The sequence below is a fragment of the Camelina sativa genome, chromosome 9 (genome assembly GCF_000633955.1).
Source record: "Camelina sativa cultivar DH55 chromosome 9, Cs, whole genome shotgun sequence".
NCBI lineage: Eukaryota > Viridiplantae > Streptophyta > Magnoliopsida > Brassicales > Brassicaceae > Camelina > Camelina sativa.
In genome coordinates, this window is record NC_025693.1 from 23,488,343 (window position 1) to 23,513,084 (window position 24,742).

At 38.3% G+C, this 24,742-nt stretch overlaps 4 protein-coding genes, 1 long non-coding RNA gene and 1 pseudogene across 6 annotated transcripts; 2 read left to right on the plus strand and 4 right to left on the minus strand.

The window, feature by feature from the left end:
• LOC104711896 (pentatricopeptide repeat-containing protein At3g53360, mitochondrial-like) lies at nt 7-4,093 on the plus strand. Of its 2 annotated transcripts, none has more exons than XM_010428675.2 (4): nt 7-98; nt 670-3,318; nt 3,431-3,510; nt 3,652-4,093. In XM_010428675.2, exon 2 carries the CDS (start codon nt 946-948, stop codon nt 3,250-3,252), a length of 2,307 nt encoding a protein of 768 aa, XP_010426977.1. In that variant the 5' UTR covers nt 7-98; nt 670-945; the 3' UTR covers nt 3,253-3,318; nt 3,431-3,510; nt 3,652-4,093. The 2 variants fall into 2 exon arrangements, with proteins under 2 accessions (XP_010426977.1, XP_010426976.1); XM_010428674.2 differs by having other exon boundaries at nt 3,441-3,510; nt 3,652-4,092.
• LOC104711897 (DNA-binding protein S1FA1) lies at nt 4,199-5,163 on the minus strand. The gene is made up of 2 exons (XM_010428676.2): nt 5,012-5,163; nt 4,199-4,681 (listed from the first exon to the last, which is right to left on the minus strand). Exons 1-2 carry the CDS (start codon nt 5,036-5,038, stop codon nt 4,478-4,480), a joined length of 231 nt encoding a protein of 76 aa, XP_010426978.1. The 5' UTR covers nt 5,039-5,163; the 3' UTR covers nt 4,199-4,477.
• On the minus strand, nt 5,405-8,138 carry LOC104711899 (L-type lectin-domain containing receptor kinase VIII.1). Its single transcript, XM_010428677.2, has one exon. The coding sequence runs from the start codon at nt 7,708-7,710 to the stop codon at nt 5,554-5,556; it is 2,157 nt and encodes a 718-aa protein (XP_010426979.1). The 5' UTR covers nt 7,711-8,138; the 3' UTR covers nt 5,405-5,553.
• LOC104711900 (WD repeat-containing protein 20) lies at nt 9,215-13,511 on the plus strand. The gene is made up of 11 exons (XM_010428678.2): nt 9,215-9,668; nt 9,914-10,240; nt 10,348-10,456; nt 10,545-10,638; nt 11,009-11,096; nt 11,185-11,268; nt 11,475-11,571; nt 11,657-11,744; nt 11,885-11,990; nt 12,067-12,159; nt 12,735-13,511. Exons 1-11 carry the CDS (start codon nt 9,486-9,488, stop codon nt 13,155-13,157), a joined length of 1,692 nt encoding a protein of 563 aa, XP_010426980.1. The 5' UTR covers nt 9,215-9,485; the 3' UTR covers nt 13,158-13,511.
• On the minus strand, nt 15,014-15,540 carry LOC104711901. The gene is made up of 3 exons (XR_755400.2): nt 15,434-15,540; nt 15,246-15,337; nt 15,014-15,152 (listed from the first exon to the last, which is right to left on the minus strand). It is a non-coding gene; the product is annotated as an uncharacterized LOC104711901 (long non-coding RNA).
• On the minus strand, nt 15,547-17,434 carry LOC104715629 (annotated as a pseudogene).

A 24,742-nucleotide genomic window follows, 5' to 3' on the forward strand; every position in this document is an offset into this window, starting at 1 on the left:
GATTTCCCGATTCCTCTCCACTCACCAGCTTCATCGGTGACAACTCACCTTTCTACTCTCCGGTTCTGATATTGTCGCAAAAAATCTGAATGTCGTAGGTTTGTTGCGTTTATCTCTGTTTTGACTTGGTTGGGTTGGATCATGTGTTGTTGTGCTTGTCGCATTAATTAGTGAGAGCTATAGTGAAGTGTCGTTTCTAGTTTATAATGCGCAATAGTAGCGTTTCCTCATGCAATTTCTAAAGTTCAAACCTTTGACCATCAGTTAACTGCGTATGTTCCGACAATTGTACACCACCTGCTCGATATAATGTCTGTGACACCTATCCTTTGACATTTGTTGCGTTAGTATACCTTGTTAATCTCTATTGAACTGGAAATTGGTTAGTAATGACAAAAAAAAATTCTTAAGTTGTGATTAGTGTGTGTTGAGCTGATGAGCTTCCAATTCATTCTTTTCAACAAAAAAAGTTATAGCTAACGCTTCCAACAACTCTGTTGCTAAAGCATTTATGCTGTGAAAAATGTCTTTCATGATTTATTTACCTTGTGGGGACGACTGATATAATGTGTGAAATTAACTGTGGCTTGATTTAGAGTTTTCATAGAATTTGAATTATGTGTATACATTTGGTATTTGATTACTTTTTTTTGTCTCTCTCTGAAACAGGCCCGTCCTGATATTCCAACTAGGGAAGGAAGACTAGCCTCCTGTTCATACACATATGAGTGTTTGCATATGAAGATTCAGTTGTGCCTGTTTGAAGAATCTGATACAATGGATTCTATTGCCTTCATCCTCGACGAAGGGATCATTTATTATGACAGAGAATGCTTTGTTTGGTTCGTTGGATGCTTCGCCGAGTGACATGTCTCTCTGGCTGAACCTTCCACAAACATTTCTTTTGCTAGGAAGAACTCGTTTGGATTAAAAAGGTTAACTGAAATGGCAAAAATGTTAAGATTGGGAGCTAGAGTTTCCCTCAGCAACAGTCAGGTGCCGGTAACATCAAGTGTTGTATCAACCATCAAGACCGAAGAGTTAATGAATGATCACATAAATTCCCTATGTAAAAATAATCTCTACAGGGAAGCACTGGAAGCGTTTGATTCTGCGCAGAAGAACTCAAGCTTCAAGATAAGGTTAAGAACCTATATCTCTTTGATATGTGCTTGCTCTTCATCAAGATCTCTAGCGCAAGGCAGAAAGATACATGATCACATATTGAAATCCAACTGCAAGTATGATACTATTCTTAATAATCACATTCTAAGCATGTATGGGAAATGTGGCTCGCTGAGGGATGCTAGAGATGTTTTTGATTTTATGCCTGAAAGGAATTTGGTCTCTTACACATCTGTGATTACTGGCTATTCACAGAATGGTCAGGGAGCCGAGGCAATCAAATTGTACTTGAAAATGCTTGAGGAAAATTTAGTTCCTGACCAGTTTGCATTTGGAAGCATCATCAAAGCGTGTGCTGGTACTGGTGATGCTGGGCTAGGGAAGCAACTGCATGCTCAAGTCATTAAGCTGGAATCCACTTCTCATCTTATTGCTCAAAATGCTCTGATTGCTATGTATGTTCGCTTCAATCAAATTTCAGATGCCAGCAGAGTGTTCTATGGTATCCCAATGAAGGATCTAATTTCGTGGAGCTCTATCATTGCTGGGTTCTCGCAACTTGGGTATGAATTTGAAGCCCTGAGCCACCTAAAAGAAATGTTGTCATTTGGTGTTTTCCATCCAAATGAATATATATTTGGTAGTTCTTTAAAAGCTTGTAGCAGTCTCCTTAGACCAGATTATGGTAGCCAAATACATGGATTATGCATTAAAGCAGCGGTAGCTGGAAACGCAATTGCAGGCTGTTCGCTCTGTGACATGTATGCGAGGTGCGGTTTCCTGAATTCTGCAAAGAGAGTATTTAATCAGATAGACAGACCTGATACAGCATCATGGAATGTGATCATTGCTGGACTTGCAAATAATGGTTACGCTGATGAGGCTGTATCAGTTTTCTCGCAGATGAGGAATTCTGGTTTTATTCCTGATGCCATCTCCTTGCGTTCTTTGCTTTGCGCTCCGACAATACCAATGGCTTTGTGTCAAGGCATGCAAATTCACTCTTTCATTATCAAGTGTGGTTTCCTGGCAGATCTTTCAGTTTGCAACTCTCTGCTTACCATGTACACCTTATGCTCGGACTTGTATTGTTGTTTTAAATTATTTGAAGACTTCAGAAACAACGCAGATTCTGTTTCTTGGAATGCTATTCTGACGGCATGTTTGCAACACGAACAGCCAGTAGAGATGTTGAGATTCTTTAAGCTGATGCTTGTGTCTGATTGTGAGCCAGATCACATAACCATGGGCAATCTATTGCGGGGTTGTGTGGAAATCTCATCTCTAAAATTGGGAAGTCAAGTCCATTGCTATAGTTTGAAAACCGGGTTGGTGCTTGAGCAGTTTATAAAAAATGGACTGATAGATATGTATGCCAAGTGTGGATCACTGTGGCAAGCGAGAAGGATTTTTGATTCAATGGATAACGGAGATGTAGTTTCATGGAGCACTTTGATAGTTGGATATGCACAGTCTGGACTTGGAGAGGAAACTCTCATATTGTTCAGGGAAATGAAAACTGCGGGGATAGAGCCAAATCATGTAACATTTGTTGGTGTTCTTAGTGCCTGTAGTCATGTTGGGCTGGTGGAAGAAGGCTTGAAGCTGTATGCAAGCATGCAAACTGAACACGGGATTTCGCCAACAAAAGAGCACTGCTCTTGCATAATCGACTTGCTAGCTCGTGCTGGCCATTTAAATGAAGCTGAGAAATTCATCGATGAAATGAAGTTGGAACCTGATGTAGTCGTGTGGAAGACTCTACTGTCTGCATGTAAAACCCAAGGAAATATGGATATGGCCAAAAAAGCTGCTGAAAATATTCTGAAAATCGATCCTTTCAACTCTACAGCTCATGTATTGCTCTGCAGCATGCATGCTTCTTCTGGAAATTGGGAAGATGCTGCGTTGTTGAGGAGCTCGATGAAAAAGCAAGATGTTAAAAAAATTCCGGGACAGAGCTGGATCGAAGTTAATGATAAAATACATATATTTTTGGCTGAAGATGTACATCATCCAGAGAGGGACGATATATATACAGTCCTACATAACGTCTGGTTGCAGGTGTTAGATGAGTGTGATCCGCAACACAAGAAAAGAATCCAGTTTATCCATGAGACCGGGTAAACAAACATATAAGTGATGTTTATTTCTCATCTAAGCAAGCACAGAGAATGCCATCACGTTACATTTGTAAGTTGCATCTTCTTCCTTCTTGCTCTAGCCATTGTGTCTCATTTTGTTTCCTTGCTTAGATAAATGCTGTTGACATATATCTTGCACTTTCCTTTTCTCTCATTTGGAGTCCACTGCAGTCTGTTGCCATGTGATTGATGCAGCATACAGAGTGGCCAGCGTGTCTGTTAAATTAAGGCAGTTGATGAGGTATGATTTCACTTGATTGTAACTAAATCTTGTTCTGTTTGGTCATCGTGAAGGAAAATTTACTTATTGCTGCATAAACGATGACAATTTTCAAGAATCACAATGTGTTTTTGTCTTGCTATTTTCGTTTTGCAACTGTAGGAGAACTGGTTACCCACATTGGATTGCAGCACGCAAAGGGGTTGGGAGTTGTGATGGGATATACTCATATACATTCAGTGATATCTACTACAACAGAAGGATACATCTCAACTATATCTGATGAGTTGAAGGTTGAGGATATATGATTTGAAGAAGGCCAAGGAAACTATATTCTGTGTATGTCTTAAAGCTTCCCCTACACCGTAATCTTATAAAACTGGTAAAATTAACTTTAGGTGGCTTAAGAGAGCGATATGACATGAGTTGGTTCAGTATCCTTGAAATTGGCTGTTTGTTGTTGTTGTTGTTGTAATCCTTGTAGATGCATCCAGGTATTGGACCTGTAAAAGCTCTATACACACAAAGCATTGACTGTCCTTGCGTTTTGATTCTGTGTATATACATTTGGTCTGACATCACCTATAATTGATTCGATGTATTGTATATATAAACATCAAATATGAGTACTCGAGTCGAGGGAGCAAATTAAAAATGAACATCCCAATTGATCAGCCTTATATCTACAGCTATATGGTAGCGAGGTTAATGAGGACAAACAAGGAAAACAAGAAACATTTTGTCAGTTAAATAGTATCAAAGATGAGAAATTGCTGCAAAAAAAAAGATGAGACAGACTCTACAGATGCAACAAAATCAAAATGTGTGGCAAAAAACTAGACAGACCAAAACAATAGTCGAGATAATCCTCATTGACAGAAGAAGTAAAGTAAGAAAAAAACCCTTTTGAGGGTGACATTTGGTAACCGAATGTAAAAACCGCTTTGAACGAGGAGGCAACAAGTGAAGGCTAAGCTGGCTTTTATTTCTACTCTCCAGGGACAGGGACACCTTGCTTGAGCTTCTCACGCTTGAGCTTCTTTTTGGAAACAGGCTTCTTCTTCCTCGGAGGTAGGTTCTTCTGAGCATACACGTAAAGCACGTAGTTGGCGATTAGGAACACAACAAGAGGAAGTCCAACAACAAGCAGCACGATTAATCCCGGGTTCAATCCTTTGGCTTCAGCAGCCGCCTGTCAAACCAATGTCACACCAATGTTTGCATAATTCATATACCATATACACACAATCAACATATTGGCACATATAAAGGGCAATAATAACTCAAATCAAAAGCAATTGTCCTGGGCAATGCATGTAAGGAATTATATAACACATGAATTTCTCAGATCAGTAACATAAATAGGCCCATATTCTCAAACTATATCATTAACCTAACCCTAATAAATCCGATTGCACATTCTGGGATCGCAGAAGAGGAGCTAGGTAAAATCATTTCAATTTCATCGAAGCACCGTTAAATTCTAACAAAAAGGAGCAAGTATAGAGAAGATTGACGGTACCTTTCCGGCAAAATCTTCTCCGTCCATGATTACGATCCAAAATATGTGAGATCAGCTCTCCAGTAACGTTCTAGGAGGATGAGGAGGAAACGAGGATCTGTTTTCGAGAGACAAGATTAATAAGACACAAAACACGAACTCACACACACAGAGGATAATATACACACGTGTTCACGATCCACTATACTACTATAGTCACTTACACTAATCAGAAAAATCTTATTTGTACCCCTTAACTCTTCAGGTATTTCGGATTTTAACCCGTATCTTTTGTTATGCAAAGTTAGGCCCATATTATATCTACCCATTCACCCATACGTATAATTGTTCCGTTTTGTATCGGCTTGGTTTCGAACAATGGCGGCTGCATTTTGTAATCAAAACTTCTACCAATTGCTTAAAATAATGGCTTCGAAGTTCTAATCAACCAATTTTGTGTTCTTATCTTACATACATTGAAAGAAAACACAAATGAATTGAATGTTACAACACAAATCAAAATCTAATCAAATAATCAAACACACAAAACACATAAATCTAATCTACAACAAATGGTCATCGTCGCTTCGAATGATAACGTTATGTTCGGGCACAGACCACGACGACGAACGGCTAGAATTCAAAGCCACGGTATTACAATCAGAGAGCGTATCTTGCAAACTCAGCAACAAATGCGAAGTGCTAAAACTCATGGTAGGTCTAGACTTAGGCACAACCGGTACATCAGCTTCACCAATCAGCATTTGCACCACTGACCTCATAGTAGGCCTAGCTGCTGGATCCGGATGAGAACAAGCCAGTCCCACAACCATGACCCGCCACATCTCACCTTCATCAAACTTACCTTCAAGCCTAGAATCAGCCGCTGCCGAAACTTTCCCTTCTTTATACAAACCCCACACCCATTCTACTAAATTCGGATTCACCCCAACATTATTATTATGTCTTTGCACGTTTAAGTCCTTCTCGATCGGTCTTCTCCCACTAACCACTTCCAAAACCACCGCTCCGTAACTAAAAACATCAGTCTTCTCCGTAGCACGACCAGTTAAAAGATACTCCGGCGCTAAATACCCCATAGTCCCGGCTGCAACAGTCGCTTCCGGCGACTTATCGTGCTCAATCTGTCTAGCTAATCCGAAATCTCCAAGCTTGGCGTTAAAATTCTCATCTAACATAATATTACTACTTTTAACATCTCTATGAATCACTTGATTCTCACACTCTCTATGTAAATAAGCTAACGCAGACGCAACACCAAGCAAGATCTTTTTTCGATGATCCCACGGTAACGTGAAACGTGACTCGAACAAAGCTTTATCAAGCGAACCATTTGGCATAAGATCGTACACTAACAAAATCTCACCTTTCTCGTGACACCATCCTTGTAACCTCACGAGGTTTCTGTGTCTTAAGCTTCCGATTATGGATAGCTCAGATAAAAACTCGTTCTTTTTGTCTTGTGAGCTGTGACTGCATCGTTTCACGGCGACGATGTCTCCTGTCTCAGGTAATATTCCTCTGTAAACAACTCCGAAGGCTCCGTGTCCGATGATTCGACTCTCGTTGAAGTTCTTTGTACCGGCTTTGAGTTCTTTGTAGCTGAACTCTTTAGGAGCTTTGATGATCTCCGATGCGAAAGAGTCAGATCTCTCGACTCGTTTGAACTTTTTGGAGTAGACCCAGAACAAAGCTCCGGCGAATAGTGCTAGAAAGAAAGCTCCGGCGGTTAGAACTCCGGCGATTGCTCCACGGTTCTCTTTGCAGAAGCTGTTGTGGCAAGACGAAGACGAAGTTTTCGATTGAGTGTTGCTTGAGATCGGAACCGCTGAAGAAGACGGCTGTGACGCTAACGGCGGCGGGGAGTTCACCGAATTAGCTTTCGGATTCATCAAATTAGCACGAGGAGGAGGTGAACCGGATCCGGATCCGAAACCCGACCCGAATGAGGAACTGAAGCTCCACCATTCGATAGTGTGACTCTCTGTGCTTCCCTGAGTTGAACCGGAGAATCCGACGAACATGAAGTCGTTCACGTATCGATCTAAATCGAGAGGGAAGGACAAAATCGGAACTTTAGGTTTCAGATTGGAGTAAGAGACCGATACGTTGAAGACCCGAGTTACTCCGTCGTATTCGATCCATGAATTGACGGTGTTGCCGCTCTTGAGATCGATGTTCACGGTGCCAAGATCGCCTGAAACAGATGAAACGACGCCGTTTACGTCGAACCCGACATGGTTACTATTAATGTCTTTGAAATCCACGTCCATTAAAGTATCGAACTCGACAGCGACGAATTTAGAACCGGACCCGTTGGGACCGGTGAGTCCCAACGAGCCACCGGCGAAGCCGATTGTGTTGGCGTCGGGGGTGATGACGAAAGCGAGACCACCGCCGATGGAAGAAGGGTTTACATTGGTGATGGAGAAGGAGAAAAAAGTTGAGAAGCTTGTCGGGAAGTGAGTTCCGGGTTGTCGGAATCTGATTGGGTTAGCGTACAAGACTTTACCGGAACCGGAGTTAGGTACAGAGAGGTCACGCGTGAGGCTTACGATTCCGTTGCTTAAACGAGCGTCACCGAGGAGCTTTAGGTTGCTTATAGCTAGCGTGGAGAAATCGAACTCTGTAGTAGTAGTAGTAGCTCCATTGAAGAAACAGAGCAAGATTGAAATAAAGAAGAAGAGTAAGAGAGACATTAACGATGGAGCGGACAGAGAGATGTTTTTTTTCAGAGATAAGCCATTGGAGAAGAAGGACGAAGAAGAAAAGATTCTTAATTTGAGAGAGAGAGAGATGATGAAAAGTCACGGGATGTGTATTGGGGCAATACTTTGCTTGGAGTAAAGTAAAGGAGAGGAAGAGACAAAGGAATAATATTGGGGGAAGAAGATGAGATAGAGAGAGAGAGAGAAAGAGACAGAGAGAGCAAAGAAAAGAGAATCCAAAGAGACAACGAATGAAGTCAGACAAGTGGATTGAGATGTCACGCCACGTGGGTTTCCCTAACGGCTATTGTTGGATATGGGCTTTGCCCCCAACATTCCTAAAGCCCAAACAGAAGATTCTAAAGAGATTTTGAGCCAAAAGTCTTAGATCAGGCCCAACAGGCCGCAGGGGCAAAATCGTCATTTTGCCAGGGGACAGAAGAAACTCTAGGTTAAGGTCCCACTATAAGATCCAAAAAATCCTGGGCAATTAGAGAGAGAAAAGCAATTATTTACAGATTAACTGCATTTTACTCTGTAATCGCCATTTTCCTGTAAACCCTTCTTCAAATTCTACGTTAAATAAAAGGACCAGATCTGATTAATCCCACTTTACTCTTATTATTTATATTATCGATTTCATACATCAACAGCTATAATATCTCTTTCTTGTTGGTCTGAAAATTTTTCTATGGAGAAAAGAAAAATTGTTATGATATGTCAAAGTGACTTTTGTGTGTTTCTGATTTTCTCACATACTAACAAATAACGGTCGTAGCACTTTGTATCATCATCTTTTCTTTATTCTAGTCGTTGTCGTTCGTTGAAGCTAAAGAGAAGAGAACCATAAAGTATCCAAATCTTTTTTGGGTTTTTTTTGGTAAAAAGGAAGTGATGAAATAAGCTGGCTCTCAACGAGTTGAACTCAAGACCTCCCCGCTTACTAAACGTGTGCTCCAACCAACCGAGCTACGAGGGCTGCTTTTGTTTGGGTAATTGACAGATTTTAACATGAATTAATATTGAATAACACAAACCATTCACATACAGTATATATATATACAGTCACCGGATTATATAGTTTTAGTAAAGTTTCCTTTTCTACTCTTAAATTTCCAAAACATCAAACCAAACAAAACTAAATTTTATTTATCTTAACGAAACGCATTGAACCAAGAAACCAAATCAACCATATTTGGATTTCACAAAACCAAAATACCTATAAGGCTATAACCCAAGAACAACTCGAAACCTAATAAGAAACATTTGATCATCAGTTGATTAATGGGTTTGAAAATGGGCCTGAAATATCCAATGACGTCAGCACACGTGATCTATGCGTATCATAAACTAAACCCGACCCATCAGATCAAAAGTATCTCCACCCGTTAAAATCCGTTATGAGAATCTCCGCCGTTGATTGTAATGACTTTTAAATAGTTTCCGAGTCAAAGCTGTATGTTGTGATGGAAACAAAACAAGTAGAAGTTGCATATATCATAATAACCCCTTTGATTCGGTAAGCCATTGGAGAGAGAGTCAGAGACCTCAGGGACTCAGAAGCAGACAAGTTTTGATTCTTCTTCGGCCGGGACTTTTACTGATTTTAAAAACATCGAAGAAGAAGAGGAAGAAGATAAATTGGGAATAATTTTCTGGGTTTTCGATTTGGGTGAAACCCTAGGGGGCTTGTGTGAATCGTGATCAGATGCTATTGAGTCGACGATTAGAGAAGAAGAAGAGTATTATAGCAAGCGAACAACACCATGATGAACACTTCTAATGGAATGATATCTGGCCCATCTTCATCGTCTTCACCTGCGGCGAATCCTCAGTCTCCCGGAATTAAGACTTATTTCAAGACGCCTGAAGGGAAGTATAAGCTTCACTACGAGAAAACGCATTCCTCTGGTCTCCTTCACTACGCACATGGCAAAACGGTTACTCAGGTTAAGTTTTTTGATTTAGGGATTTCTTTTGGTATTTGATACTTTGATTCGCTTCTCTAATTGAAGTTTTTTTTTTTTAATTCGATTGGAATGAGTTTGGGTTTTGGAATTAGTATCGATCATCATGAATCTGTTGATAGTGAAATATGTATTAGAATGCATAAGGTTATTTAGTTGATCAGTTGGTTTCAGTAGCATTTGCTTACCAATGATGAAATTGAGAAATTTTTGTTTATTTTTTTCAGGTAACACTAGCACAGCTAAAGGAAAGAGCTGCTCCTACGACCCCAACTGGTACTTCTTCTTCGTCCTCGGGTTACACTGCTGGTAGCGGATTCCGTTCAGCAACAGCGAGGTTGCTAGGCACTGGAAATGGGAGTCGTGCGCTTAGTTTTGTTGGAGGTAATGGAGGGGGCAAAAATGTGAGTGCTAGTTCCAGGATTAGTGGCTCTTTCGCTGCTTCTAATTTTACCACTTCGATTACAAATACAAATTTCGATGGGAAAGGAACTTACTTGGTCTTCAATGTGAGTGATGCTATTTTTATCTGTGACTTGAACTCACAAGACAAGGTAACTTACTTCTCTTTTTTGTTTTTCTTTTAATGATTTAGCTGTATTGTTCTGGTTTTTTTTTTTTGTTGTTGGATGTAATGGTTTAGGAAACTTCTTTAATGTAGGATCCTGTAAAGTCTATCCATTTCAGTAATTCAAACCCTATGTGCCATTCTTTTGATCCGGATGCTAAGGATGGGCATGACTTACTTATTGGGCTAAATTCTGGGGATGGTAATTCACAAGTTTGAGCTTACCATTTTTCATCTCTGATCTAGATGCCTTTTCTCTTGGATTTATTTGTTCTGGTGTGTTATTGTAGTGTACACGGTATCACTGAGACAACAGTTACAGGATGTCTCTAAGAAGCTTGTTGGTGCACTGCACTATAACAAGGATGGTTCTGTGAATAACAGGCAAGATTTTATCTTTTTCGTGTATTTATTTTTTCCTCCCACATTTTGACTGTGCTATACTGCTATTATTTGTTAGTGACACTTGACGAATCGATTTCACATTAACTTTTTCTAAGGATCTTTTTGTGTTCCTCGTTTTTACTTCTGCTAGTATTTATGTCAGCGCAACAAAGTTATATAATTCATCGTCTGTCATTGTAATGGATTGTGTTCTAGGAAACTCTCAGTGACAGTAGTTTAATTAAATTATAACAGAACAGGATATATTTCTTAGAGGAGTACGTTTTTGAGTTGGCTAAGTTGAAACATGAATCTATTATGGTTTCATGCCTTATCTAAGTTCAAAACAAAGTTTGGTGCTTTGTAACAGTCGTTGCACTAGTATATCCTGGGTGCCTGGAGGTGATGGAGCATTTGTCGTTGCTCATGCTGATGGCAATTTGTACGTGTATGAGAAGGCAAGCTCAAAGATGGAATTTTTAACTTGCATATGACTTTTAACTTGTCTGATTTTGTCTAATGCCTGATCCTAATTTAACTTAATAGAATAAAGATGGTGCCACTGACTCAACATTTCCTGCTATAAGAGATCCTACACAATTTTCAGTTGACAAAGCAAAATATAGCAAGGTATGTGAGTTTTCAACCATTTCATTAGATCCTTATATAGGTGCTGGAAGCACATGGTACATGCCTAGTCTCTAGTAGTATCATCAGTTGCCAGTTGTCTTAATAAATTTTTGTATTACATGTTTGGTATGAGATATTCATACTTTCTTTCTATCATTGAGCATATTTCGATGTACCATTGTTCATTCCTGTGTGTATTCATGCAGAGTAATCCTGTTGCGAGATGGCATATCTGTCAAGGTTCAGTTAACAGCATTGCATTCTCAAATGATGGGGCACACTTGGCGACTGTTGGAAGAGATGGTAAGGCGCCTCTTTTATGTCGTATGGTCTTTTTCTTTCTCTATATATTTCTTTATTAAGCACTAAGATTTCTTTCCATTTACAGGCTATCTTCGCATTTTTGACTTCACAACCCAGAAGCTAGTATGTGGTGGGAAAAGTTATTATGGTGCTCTGCTATGCTGTTCGTGGAGGTGATGGGATATAATTCCTTTGGCAACTTTTTTTCTTGATTGATGTCACAAAATTTGTCTTAAATAGATGTCATTTGTGTGAGCATATTATCCCAGAATGATACTGTTTAGTGACATTGTGATCCTATTGACACTGACAGTATGGATGGAAAGTACATTTTGACTGGAGGTGAAGATGACTTGGTTCAAGTGTGGAGTATGGAGGATCGGAAGGTCGTGGCGTGGGGTGAGGGACACAATTCGTGGGTAAGGTTCTTGATTTTCAGTAAGATTTCTTTTAACATAAACAGCACTTGACTAATGTCGGAATGGTTGCTCTCAGGTAAGTGGAGTAGCTTTTGATTCCTACTGGTCGTCACCAAATTCGGATGGGTCAGGAGAGCATGTTATGTACCGTTTTGGATCAGTTGGTCAGGTATTTCTTCATGCCTTTACCCATTTTTCTGGTTCACTTTTACATTTAGCAAAGAATTGAAATGTGCTTCAATTATGGGTGTTCCGTTAAAATTATCTATATTACTTTGATTGGCTTAATTATTCAAACTCATCTCATTTTTTTTTTTATCATTTCAATGATGAGGAAAAACAAAGATACAAGAGTTTATTAGAAGATAGGTTCTTAGGCTGATCAGAAACTAAGTGGAAATCTTATGATTTAATCACAGTATTGTAGCTTCACAGGGTCTTATCGTGCATCTATCCAGCTTTGTTCATTAGCAGATCAACTTATGAAAACTGAGGAGATAATTTCCATGTGAAACTGGAGTGTTTGTTAGAAAGTGGAATGTTTCATTGTATGTAGCAGTGTTATGAAACTGAGGAGATCATTTCAATAAACATGTTGCCTGAAAGTCTCGAGTGTCTAATTTAATTTGCTATAAAAAAAACCATAGACCCCTACAATAAAAATCTCTTGATTCTCCTATATATATGATCATGGAAACCTTTTTGCCTCATTAACTCTACTACTTTCCTCTGCTGCATTCCCAGGATACACAGTTACTTCTGTGGGACCTTGAAATGGATGAGATCGTAGTTCCACTTAGGCGACCGCCGGGAGGATCTCCCACTTACAGCACGGGAAGTCAGTCAGCTCACTGGGACAATATCATACCAATGGGAACTCTTCAACCCGCTCCTTGCAAACGTGATGTTCCAAAGCTCTCACCAATCATAGCTCACCGAGTTCACACTGAGCCCCTCTCTGGCTTGATGTTCACACAAGAATCAGTCGTTACAGCTTGCCGAGAAGGACATATAAAGATTTGGACACGGCCCAGTGACTCAGAAACACAATCCAACAGCTGCCCAGAAGCAAATCCTACAAGTGCCCTCCAGAGCACAAGCTCCCCTAAAGACAACAAAACTTCACTGAGCAGCAAGGTCATCAGTGGTTCTAGTTTCAAGCAATGACAGAGATGCTGTCTGAAAACCAGGTGCTATTATTTAGTCATGTTTCTCCTTCTTAAGTGAAAAAGAAAAAGAAACCTTAAAGGAAAAGCCCTGTGAATAAAATTCGACTGGGTTTTGTTTTTTATTCTAAAAGAAAGATCAAAATTTGAGCTCTGACTGTAAATTGGAGGCTGACAAAGTTTGTGGGCATAGAAGAGAATATATGGGTGAGAGACTAAAGAGAAATTTCTGATGTGATTATAAGAAAGAAAACAAAGTGTTGTCTCATCAGCTAATATTTCCACTTTTTGTGCTTTAGAAAGAAGTCACTCTTTATTTTCATGCTTTTTGCAAACACTAAAACGATTCCTTCTCTGTTTTATTTTTTTCATTTGGTTTCTTGGAAATAATGTTAAGGATATGTATATTATACAGCACCAAAAGAATCAAAGATAATAAAACTCCAAGTCTTTAACAATGCAACAATATCTGTGAAATCTTGTTGATCATATTCCAAAATCCAAAGTCACATTGCCTCGTGACTCGTGAGTTTCTCTGAGACGCATTCCTTTGGGGTAAGGACGTAAGGTAGGTGCCATGTCAACAATTTATGTTGCCATTCACGGATGATGGGTCCTCTTCCTTTGTTTTCGAGTTTTAGAGCTTTCATGATATTACTTCGACTTACTAGAGGTTTAACATTCCAAATACCCAACATAAATGTTTTGTTTCTTCTCAAGTTCAAAATCCAGGCTCTTCCCGCCGTTACCATCATCCATACGCAACAGCAATATATAGTGATGTTAAGGGGGCAACACGCCACAAGTCTTTAATTTCTCGTAGAAGAACCCCTGTGAGTACTCTTAGTCTCGATGTAGCCGGGACCTCTGGATCATCAAGTTGTACGTCGTTATTCTTCAACTGAAGAGGAAGAATCAACGGTATGAATCTCTCCGGCCGCGGCACTCTGTATATGAACAATTGTTTCAGCGTCACTGCTCTTCCGCTTCATGGAGACTTTGAAAATGTAGTCGGCAACGGGAACGAAATTTTCTGTTGGTATCATCCTTGTAAACCCATTCCCCTAAACGGGAGAGACAGAGCCGCCTACAGAGCGAGCCAGCCTTCTTTGTTTCCCACTGAAGACGCATCTTCAGTGTTGATATATATTGTCTAGGTTCACACTCAATCATGCGGCCCTGTACTTCATCCTTCTCTTGTGAATGTAAATAGTCATTGAACATGACAAGAAATCTACGTAAGGGCATGTTGTCGATTGCGATATCAATATCATTAGATTCTTGCCTCATAGGCTTGTCGCGCACCCAACCACCGACAACACGAAGTTGCGTGTTGGGGACGGCAAGAAGAAGCAGATCAAATATTACACGTTCGTTCTCAGTGAGAACGATCTCTTTTAGATCCATGCATTGCTGCCTTCGCTATATCATGTCTCTGGACAGAGTCTGTAGCGCCGTTATTTTAGCATTATTACGTTTCTGCTCCATTAGATGAAATATTTTGGGTTAAGCTCTAAATATCATGTTAATCTAAGATATTTAGAGCTTCCTTGATCTAAAGTTGTGAATTGGATTTAAACAGTTATAAGAAATATATCATCTTTATAATTTTATTCTTTGTGACAGAGGATTCTGCGGAAACCATCAAGATCCGACCTATCCATGGATGATCTCATCTTTGCTTCTTACTCCATCTGAAACACTCGAAGCCTAATATCCATTGTTTTAAGACATAAACTGATTTCAGTTCTTGTAATTATGTTTTCCCTTACTCTTATCAATTTCTTTCAGTTATATAGAGGATTTTATGTTCTGAAAGCATAAGTATTAATGTAAACCGAATCGATACAACATAGGTACAACATATCTCAAAGATTAGATCTTGTAATTTTAAAACAAGATTCATACTAAAACAAGAGAAACAGTTAATTAGACAATCGTGCATGATTCATCCAAATCTCAAGCAATAGTCTTTCACCAATCGTGCATGAACCAACTGCTTTTAAAGGCACACAAATTAAACAAATAGGTTAGTTAGGTTAAAATTACTAGTATCTTATTAGTTACAAATTATGATTGCAGATCTTACCAGCTCGTATAACCTATTCTTCACGTTCGTCTCAAAGTGTATGTTCTTTGGATCATCGAGATATGTCTCAGGATTTTTGATCTTGGCCTCTACTGTAAAAATCTCAAGAGACAAAAGCATTTCTGGATGAGCATCCCATAAATTAATCACCTTATAAAGTAATGGAACTAAGAAACTGATTTGTTTACCTTTCTTCCTCTTCTTTGCCGCCTTGGTTCCACATAATAAGAGACAAAACAATGTTGCATTAATATAAGCATCTCGCAGACAATCAAACTGATGAAAGTTAAATGTATTTTACCTTTGCTTTGACTCAAGTGGAGGTGGCTGTGTCTTCTTCCTCTGGAGCATAAGAACTGTCCTCACTGTTGGATTTGTCTTCAACATCTAATTGACCAAATGCTTCAATATAATCACTGACACTGTCACCGTCACCGTCTTCCTCAGAAGACTCCTCCTCCACAGGCACAGCTTCCTGATCTTTCTTCTTTTCTGGAAACATCACAAGCAAACGAAACAGACTTATCTACAGAAAGCAATTAACATAAAACAACTCAAGTGATGAAAATAGCTAACAATGGGTGGTGGTTGAAACCTAACCTTTGTTCTTGCGTTTGCGGGTTGTCTTGCCTATCTTGATCTCAGAGCCACTGTCAGATTCTGTTTCAGTATCTCGCTGCTTTCAGAATAAACACTATCCTGGTCTTGATCAGAATCCTCCACAATTTCCACTTTGACTTTCCCCAAAAAATATCTCACAGAGTCGTCAAAACAAAAGAATCTCTAAGTGATGAAGAAAAGCTAACAACTGCTTTAAACCTTTGTCTCTGCCTTCCGGGATTGCATTCGTCATCTCAGGTTTAGAAGGACTGTCTGTGTCGTCACTGCTCAGAGACAAAGGTTGGTTTAACCACATAGTTAGCTTTTCTTCATCACTTAGATTCTTTTGTTTTGAGACTCTTGAGATATTTTTTCAGGAAAGTCAAAAGTGGAAGTTGTGGAGATTTTTTCAGGAAAGTCAAAAGTGGAAGTTGTGGAGGATTCTGATGAAGACGAGGATAGTGTTTATTCTGTCTCCTTCGTCCTCTTCCACTTCAAAGACTTCGCTAGTCTCTTTACATCCATCGCTGCGGTAGATACTGACCTCAATATGTGGTCACCATTATACACGAAGGTCAAAAAGTCTCCGTCGTTAAGAGTGTTATCGTCAACGAATTTGGGCCATCTTTGTGCAAAATGCACTTCATCTCCCCTTATCTTGGTCGCTACGTCCCAAGAGCATCCACCAGGTCCTTGGAGTATCACCTTTTTGGGCAAAAGACGTGGAAGCTGATCGTAGTAGGAGACTGGGATCACCTGCTCATTGCAAAAGGCCAACACTCAAGAAATACTCATAGACTCTATAGGCAAGTCAGAGAATGTCATCCAAATTCAAAGTCAGGTTGAAACTTCTGACCATTGCAGAGGTTTAAAACTTAAAAAGTGTCAACTTTCAAGAACCAGACAAAATCAAAGCATACAGTCTCAAGAAGTCAATCCAAACCCTATAAGAAGCTTCTCAGTAAAAAAATTACAACTTTTAGCATCCAGAGAGAATTAAAATAAGCAGACAAGCTTCTCAAAGCAGGACACATGTATAGAATCTATTCATCAACAGGAAAACAGGATCTGAGCAAAACTACCTCTACTTTGGTAGAATCCAGTCACAATATTCAAACATTTCCATATTTAAGTTTATAGAATAGGCTGATTCATACAGAAAAGTTTTAATCTTTACTCATCAGTGAGAAAACAGAGGAAACCAAAGGGGTAAGAAGAAACAGAGCAAAACCCTAGAAACGGCAGAGCAACATCTATACTAACAGGAGCCTAAATGCAGATAAACCCACAGAAAGAAAGAAAGAAAAAAACCACCACCGGCACCATCAGAGATAGTTGTAAGAAACCACAAGAGTAAAAAATCTTTCAAATTCAAGAATCGTTTGCTCATGTACAAAAGAAACCTGAAAAAATAAAACCAAGAGAGAATATGTTACCATGGAATCTGAGCTGAAATGGGCGACGAAAACTTTGAAGAAACGTGGGGGAAACTGGAAATCAGTGGCAGCAGCCATTGAAGAGGAGGACATGTTGGATCTGTGCTTCCAAAGAGATAAAAACTAAGAACAGAGAGAGAGAGTGAGACCATGTACAATGATTTTTTATTTCAACATAATAAATCTCAACTTTTAACATTTTATCTTTCTTCCACCTAATGATTCTACGCCTAATCATTTTATCTTTATTCCACCTAATCATTCTACATCGGAATCAATTTTAACCTCTCTAATAGTTTTGTTTAATAAAAATCAACACTTTATCCCACTATTTTCATTTTATATTTTTATTTTTACTTAATTTAATAACAACACATTTATAGTAAAAATTAAAATTAATAAAAGTTATATTATTATTTTTTAAATTAAATTTTATATTTTTAGCTAATATTTTAATATAACAAAAATAAAAATTATTATTATTAAAACAAATAAAATTACACAAACTTGAAATTCGGAAAATACAAACACACAATACAGGTACATAACTTAATTAGGACAATCATCTTAACTTAAATCACACACAAAATTCTAAAAGCTTCTTTAATCATGGAACATCCCGAATTTTACCCATATGTGTTTGACTAGATCTGCTTGCAATTCATGATGGACATTTGAATCACGTAATTGACATCTAGCACGCACATGATTTGCAAAAGCAGGTAGCACCTCGGTAGAGAATAATTATGGTGTACTAGAACCACTTGCCTCAGACTGATCATAATCGGTCCAATATTGCACATATGTATCTCGCTCATCCTCAACAATCATATAATAATGTAATATAATACATGACCGCATGATCATAGCTCAATCGGCTATATCCCACAAACGTGCTGGTTCGTGATTTATTTTAAATCGAGCTTGTAAAACTTCAAATGCACGTTTGATGTCCTTCTGACATCCTTCTTGGTGTTGTGCAAATAATTTGTCTGGTTCACTTTGAAGAAGACAAATTGATTTAACCTGATTTCTTCGGTTCTGTGGAGTGTATGTAACTTCTGGATGGGTGCCTACAGTTTGCCTAGTGCATGCCTAGATGAGATAAATTCTATGTGTTCTGCGTTTTTGTGGTCAGGAACAGAGATGAATACTCGCAAAGCAAAAGTTTCTTGGTTGGCAGTTTGTAAGCCAAAGGCTGAGGGAGGTTTGGGGCTAAGATCACTTCAGGAAGCTAACTTGGTGTGCTCTCTGAAGTTGATATGGCGGTTAGTTTCTCATGGAGACTCTTTGTGGGTGAAATGGGTTAATTCAAATTTGTTGAAGCAGGTATCTTTTTGGTCAGTAAAGAGTACCACAACACTGGGGTCTTGGATTTGGAAGCGCCTACTTAAGTATCGAGATCTAGCCAAAACGTTTTGTAAGGTGGAAGTGGGAAATGGGGAACAAACCTCCTTCTGTTACGACAACTGGTCGGAATTAGGCACTCTCTCGGATGTGGTGGGGGAACGTGAACCCCTGGATATGGGGATAGCGTTGCAGAGTACCTTGGCTGAGGTTTGGGACCATTGTAGACGAAGACGACATCGGGTTGACCAGCTTAATGCCATCGAGGAAGCGTTGCACTTGCACTAGCAGCAACGTCAACCACACCCTGATCGTGCGGTTTGGCGTGGGAGAAATGACATTTATCGGCCAAAGTTCTCTACTAGAGACACTTGGAATCACGTCCGAACAACCTCAAGCACGATTGCTTGGCATCGAAGGGTGTGGTTTGGTCATGCAACCCCCAAATTCTCTTTCTGCGTTTGGTTAGCAGCTCTTGATCGTTTATCAACAGGGGCTCGAATGGTTGCTTGGAATGGAAGCTCTGCAGGCATGTGTGTCTTCTGCCAAAATGTTATGGAAACTCGGAATCATATTTTCTTTCAATGCTCTTTTGTCTCTTCAGTTTGGTCGGCACTTGCGGAGGGTCTGTTTTACAACACATTTCTCGAATGATTGGGTGACTCTGCTTGATTATCTGTCCAATCCGCGTCTGGAGCTGGTTCGGGGGTTTCTAAGCCGCTACGTGTTTCAGGCAGTGGTTTATACGATTTGGCGTGAACGAAATGGTCATCAGCATGGAGTCGCACCACAGACTGCAGTGGCTATTATCTCATGGATCGATAGGCAAGTGAGGATCGGTTACTGTCTATTGGTTTACTGGGGGATCGGAGATTCGACGACGCTTTACAACTCTGGTTTCAGTCCCGCTCTTAGACTCTGTTTTGATTTGTTTTTCAAATTTTAATTTCTGTCCTACTAAATAAGGGGAAATGATCTAAAAATGTTGCACTAGTTGTAAAACAGTTATTTTCTTTTGAATATAATTTAACATTTTATTCAAAAAAAAAGGAAGACAAATTGATTTGACGAAAGTTGGATAACAAGGATAGATACCATCAGCTAGAAAAGTTTTTAAAAGTATAAAGAGCTGATAGGAAAGTATAGGAGAACGTTACAGTGAGAAATGAAGTTTTTTTGTGTCCAAATGAAACAAAAGTAGTCTCTATATATAGATTTTTTTAAAATATAAATTTTGATATAAAATTCTTTTTTAAAAAAAAAATTGATTACAATCAAATAATTGAGTATAAATAATTGAGAGAAGATAAAAAAAAACACCAAAATATGGATAACCAATAAGAAAACAACACATAAAAGAAAAAAAATGTCGGTAAAATTTTTTTTTATCTCACCACTCTTTCCAATCACAAGGTGACAATTATCACTAAAAACCTCACTTCCTTTGCATTCAACATGTTGAATTTATTCAATTGAAATTAATCTACATCGATTTTTTATTTTATTCAACATCCCCGTTGGAGACATTAAAATGTTGAAAAAAAAATTCAACAAGCCCATTGTTGATAGTCTGAAGCCTAGTAAATAGAAAAAGTAAGGTCAAATTATAAGAGAGAGTAGTACATTGAAGATGAGTCAAATCAACGTTTAAGTTTTTTGGAGAGAAAGAATGTACAATGCTCAGTCCCTCGTATTCTGCGTAACACCTTCAAAAAAATTTTTTGAAAGAATTACTTAGATATTATCCAAAAGTTGGTTTATTCCTCATATGTATACATTTTCTAAAAATTGCTCAGATATTTAGTGTTCTGGGTGTAATTACAATTAACATCCTGAGTTATTTTTTACTTTTTATTCCGAAAATATTAAAAAAATACACATCAGCAAATGATTTCACGTCATTATTGATAATGAACATCTGATTTATATTATTTCACGGCTGAGTTATAATACTTTAGAGAAAACTAAAGGTCTCTTAGATTCATATGACGACTGAGTTATAATGCTTGGTGGCTGACTTATAACAATAAATAAGCTGAAAGTGAACGTCCGATTTATATTACTTCACGGCTGAGTTATAATATTTAAGAGAAACCGAAAGGTCTCATAGATTCATATGACGGCTGAGTTAAAATGTTCCGTGGCTGACTTATAACAAAAAATAAAAGTAAACAGCTGAATTTTATTACTTGACGGCTGCGTTATAATACTTAAGGGAAAACAAAAGGTCTCTTAGATTCATATGACGGCTGAGTTATAATGCTTCGTGGCTGACTTATTAGCCATTTCATCCTTCCTCGCGTTCAATCTGTAATCATCGAGAACAAGCTTCACAAGCTTGTCGTGCCTTGTTTCCGCATCTATCTGCACAACTCCACACCCTTTATCATCGGTGTTAAATACATATTTCTGTTTCTTTACCCAGTTACCAGAAACAACAATTATCGGAACTGGATCCATGAAAGCAAATGAAGAAGAATGAGGAAAATTAATAAGAATGAAGAAAATTAATAAGTGAAGAACAAGATGAAGAACAAGGTAAATAACAAGGTGAAGAAGATTGTAAAGAACTTCACTTTTGAACCAGGTGAAGAAGATGGAAGTCGAAAAAACGACGTTTCGTATTTTCGGAGAAGATGATGACATGAAATGATGACATAGATGATGCTTCCGAAGTGGCAAGTCAGCCACCAAACGAACATGTAAATCAGCTTAATTAAATCAGCCATCAAACAAGATTATAACTCAGCCGCAACATGAATACTATTACAGTAATTAAAAAACAAAAAAATAGCTGCCAAATTCAGCCGCTTAATTTCATAACTCAACTGAAAATTTGCAACTCAGCCGTATCTTTTAATAAGTCAGTCGTAATTGAATGATATTCTAGTAATTACTCTTTTGCTACTAAGTCAACCGTAAAATGGCCGAGTTGTCCGATAAATAAGCTTATAACGGCTGAGTTATAGTGCTTCACCATAACTCAGCGGTAACGACATCTCATAAGTCAGCCGTTGTTCATAACTCAGCCAGCCGGAAAAAGTTAATTCAGCCGTGTCGTAGTGATAACTCAGCCGAAATTTTGACAACTCAACCATCAGGTGAAAACTCAGCCATAAGGACGGCTGAGTTATAGCATAACTCAGCCAGATTTCATTAATTCAGTCGTAACGGTTGGCTGAGTTATGCTCTAAGTCAGCCGTCCGTTCTAACTCAATGTTTTTCCATAAATCAGCCGCAACATATTGTAACTCAGCCGTCATTACCTCTGTAACGCGATAGAGTTATTTAATACACGTCAGCAATTTCTGACGTGGCGTCTAACGTGGTAATTACATTTTTGTAATTACGTTTTTCTTGTAACATAAAACAAGGGCATGCTGTATATTTTGAAAATATCTGAAATATCCTAATAATAATAAAAAAATTGTTGGTTCTGATAATATCACCTAAAATGTATGGTATCTGAGTAAATCTCCCTATTTCTTTTCTTCTTTTAAACGATTTGATCTCCTAAAGCTTAAACCGCGAATCTAAATGCTACTTTGGTCCGGTTCATCCTCACAAACCGTATAAGTAGATCTCTGTTAAACCGGCTTCTTATGAAGAAAATATACAGAAATTGTGTAATTCACTTCACTTTATTTCTCTTTTCCGTTTTACCTGACAAATCAATCACATGAATGTATCTTGGCACTACATACATTACACACAAACACATGCACACAAACTATGTAAAAGAAAGAAAGAATTTTAGGGAAAAAAATCAAGAGGACGAGCTGGCCCGATGCTAGTAGTAGACATCTCTTGGAACATGGAAGTTTCTTCAACATGCCACTTGATATGCTCAATTTACCTTAGAGTTACTCTCTCAAATTAAGAGATCAATTGTAGTACTTAGGGATCGAATCCACAAGAACTCTAGATTCACACAATAGATTTAATATTCTTTTAATTATGCTAAACATAAATATTGTAATTAAATTGCAAGATTAAACAGAAAATAAAAGAGTTGTAAATTCAGAAAGATTAAACGCTAGGCCTAGGGAAATTCTCAGGAAATCATGGAAAATCAGATCAATTAATTAAGCATGCAAGATTCAACAATTAAGCACCGTTCTTGAACTCTAAACACAATTGTAAAATAAATAAGTTCTCACTGCAAATATTATCTAAATTTAAAACTCAAAAATCCAAATCTCTTTGCAAAATTCAAGTTAAAAATCAGTAATAAAATCAAGTTTAGATAAGTTCACAAAATCACTAATTCAAATCTCTTTGCAAAAAGTAATTTTGCTCACCAAAGGTTTTTATCAGGAAAATCAATTATATTCTCATATCAATTAATAATCCTAAGATCTAAATCGAGATGACTAATCAAAGATCTAGCATTAAGAACAACCTATGGTGAAGAACAAGAAAGATAATGAATCCTAAATTAACAGATCTAATAATCCATGAAATCCCTAATGAGAAACCCTAAAGCTAAGAAGCAGATCTACTCAGACATAATCAATGAAAAGCAAAACATCTTGTGAATAAATTGCATTAAGAGATTAAAAGAAGAAGTAAAGGAGTTCTGAATCTTCTCTGAAGGAATCTTGATTCTTCTCTCCAAAAGCTCTTTAAAAATCTCTCATGATTCTCTCTAAAAAGTTTCAGGGAAAAATAAAGCTTAGGTCTAAACAATGACCATAAAAATCCTATTTATATTCCTAAACACGTCAGGGACTAATGATGCAAATATGGAAAACTTTGGGGCAATTTTGTAAATCTTCAAAACTTGTGGGAAAACTTCCAATTCTTCTGTTGGATGATGCATCGATCGACACCATCACTTGCATAGACCGATGCATATCTTTGAACGTGTCTCCCAACTTCACAGCTTAGCCTTAATGCTTAAATGTGCTCCAAATCCTCTTATTTAGCTCCATTATGCTCTCATCCATGCTAAATCCTATAAAGACTCAAAAAGACTCTAAAACACCAAAAAGAATCTATAGATAAGACTTATATCATTACTAAAAACACCTAAAAACCATGATATATCACCACTTGAGGATCTCTCTCGCATATCTCAGTGCACTGTCGACACTATCACTCTCCAAGCTCACTTGGGTAACAAACAGCTTTGGCCTAAAGCTCCTTCCACGCATCGAATACGGTTCCAAGAGTGAGTCATACAATCTCTTGAACTCATAACCAATGTAATGGAAAGCACGCTGAGACATTGGAGGGTTGTGCCTGCTCGTCTGGTTCTGACTTATCAACGGGTTGAAGTCTTCGAACCACTCACAGGTTCTTAGAGGAACCTCCTCGGTTTTTTTCTTCTAGGAGATCAAATATGGTTAGAACCAAAAGGAACCTTTTCTTAGACAGGGTCGGGTGATTCACCATGTTCTCGAAAAGCTCTCTGTTTGCAATCATCTTGTTCACAAGATTCCCGTCACCGTCTTCTATGTATTCTCCATATATAATCTGTTAGTGAGACACAGAATATCACCAAGTCAGCGTCTTCAAACATTTCCAGCAATTTCCAGTTTTCACCAAGGCTTCTCGGATTTAACCGGATGAGTTGGTACCTTAAAGAGAGAGAAAAACAGAGAGAGATTAAGTCCAACGATTTTTCATATAGTCTGAATAGAACTAACTTCATGTTTGGATCGTGTTGTTAGTCGCTCTCAAGAGTCTCTTCTTGAGAAGTTGATGGGAATGAGAAGTCCACACAAGAAAGTGTAAGGGTATAGAGAAGCACAACACACTGATTCACACTTGGAACGCGCCAAGCCAACGCTTTTCTATTCAATCTTATTAACAAAATTTATCTTTTACAAGGATACAATTTTGTCTCGGCCCTTACTCAACCTATTCTACCCAATAGGATTGAACCCGACTAAGAATGAAACTGACCCCTCTTCTCTTTTCTATCTAAACACACACCTGTGTAGATCTAAGAGAATAAACTCACCCTCTCTCTTTTTAGCTGAGAGATTAAAACTCACCCTCTCTCTTTTCTATCTAAACTCTCACCAGAGTAGATCTAAGAGAAAGAAAAAACAATTCTCTGCGCACTTAATCACCACCCTGATTAACGTCACAGAGAACTGGGAACAC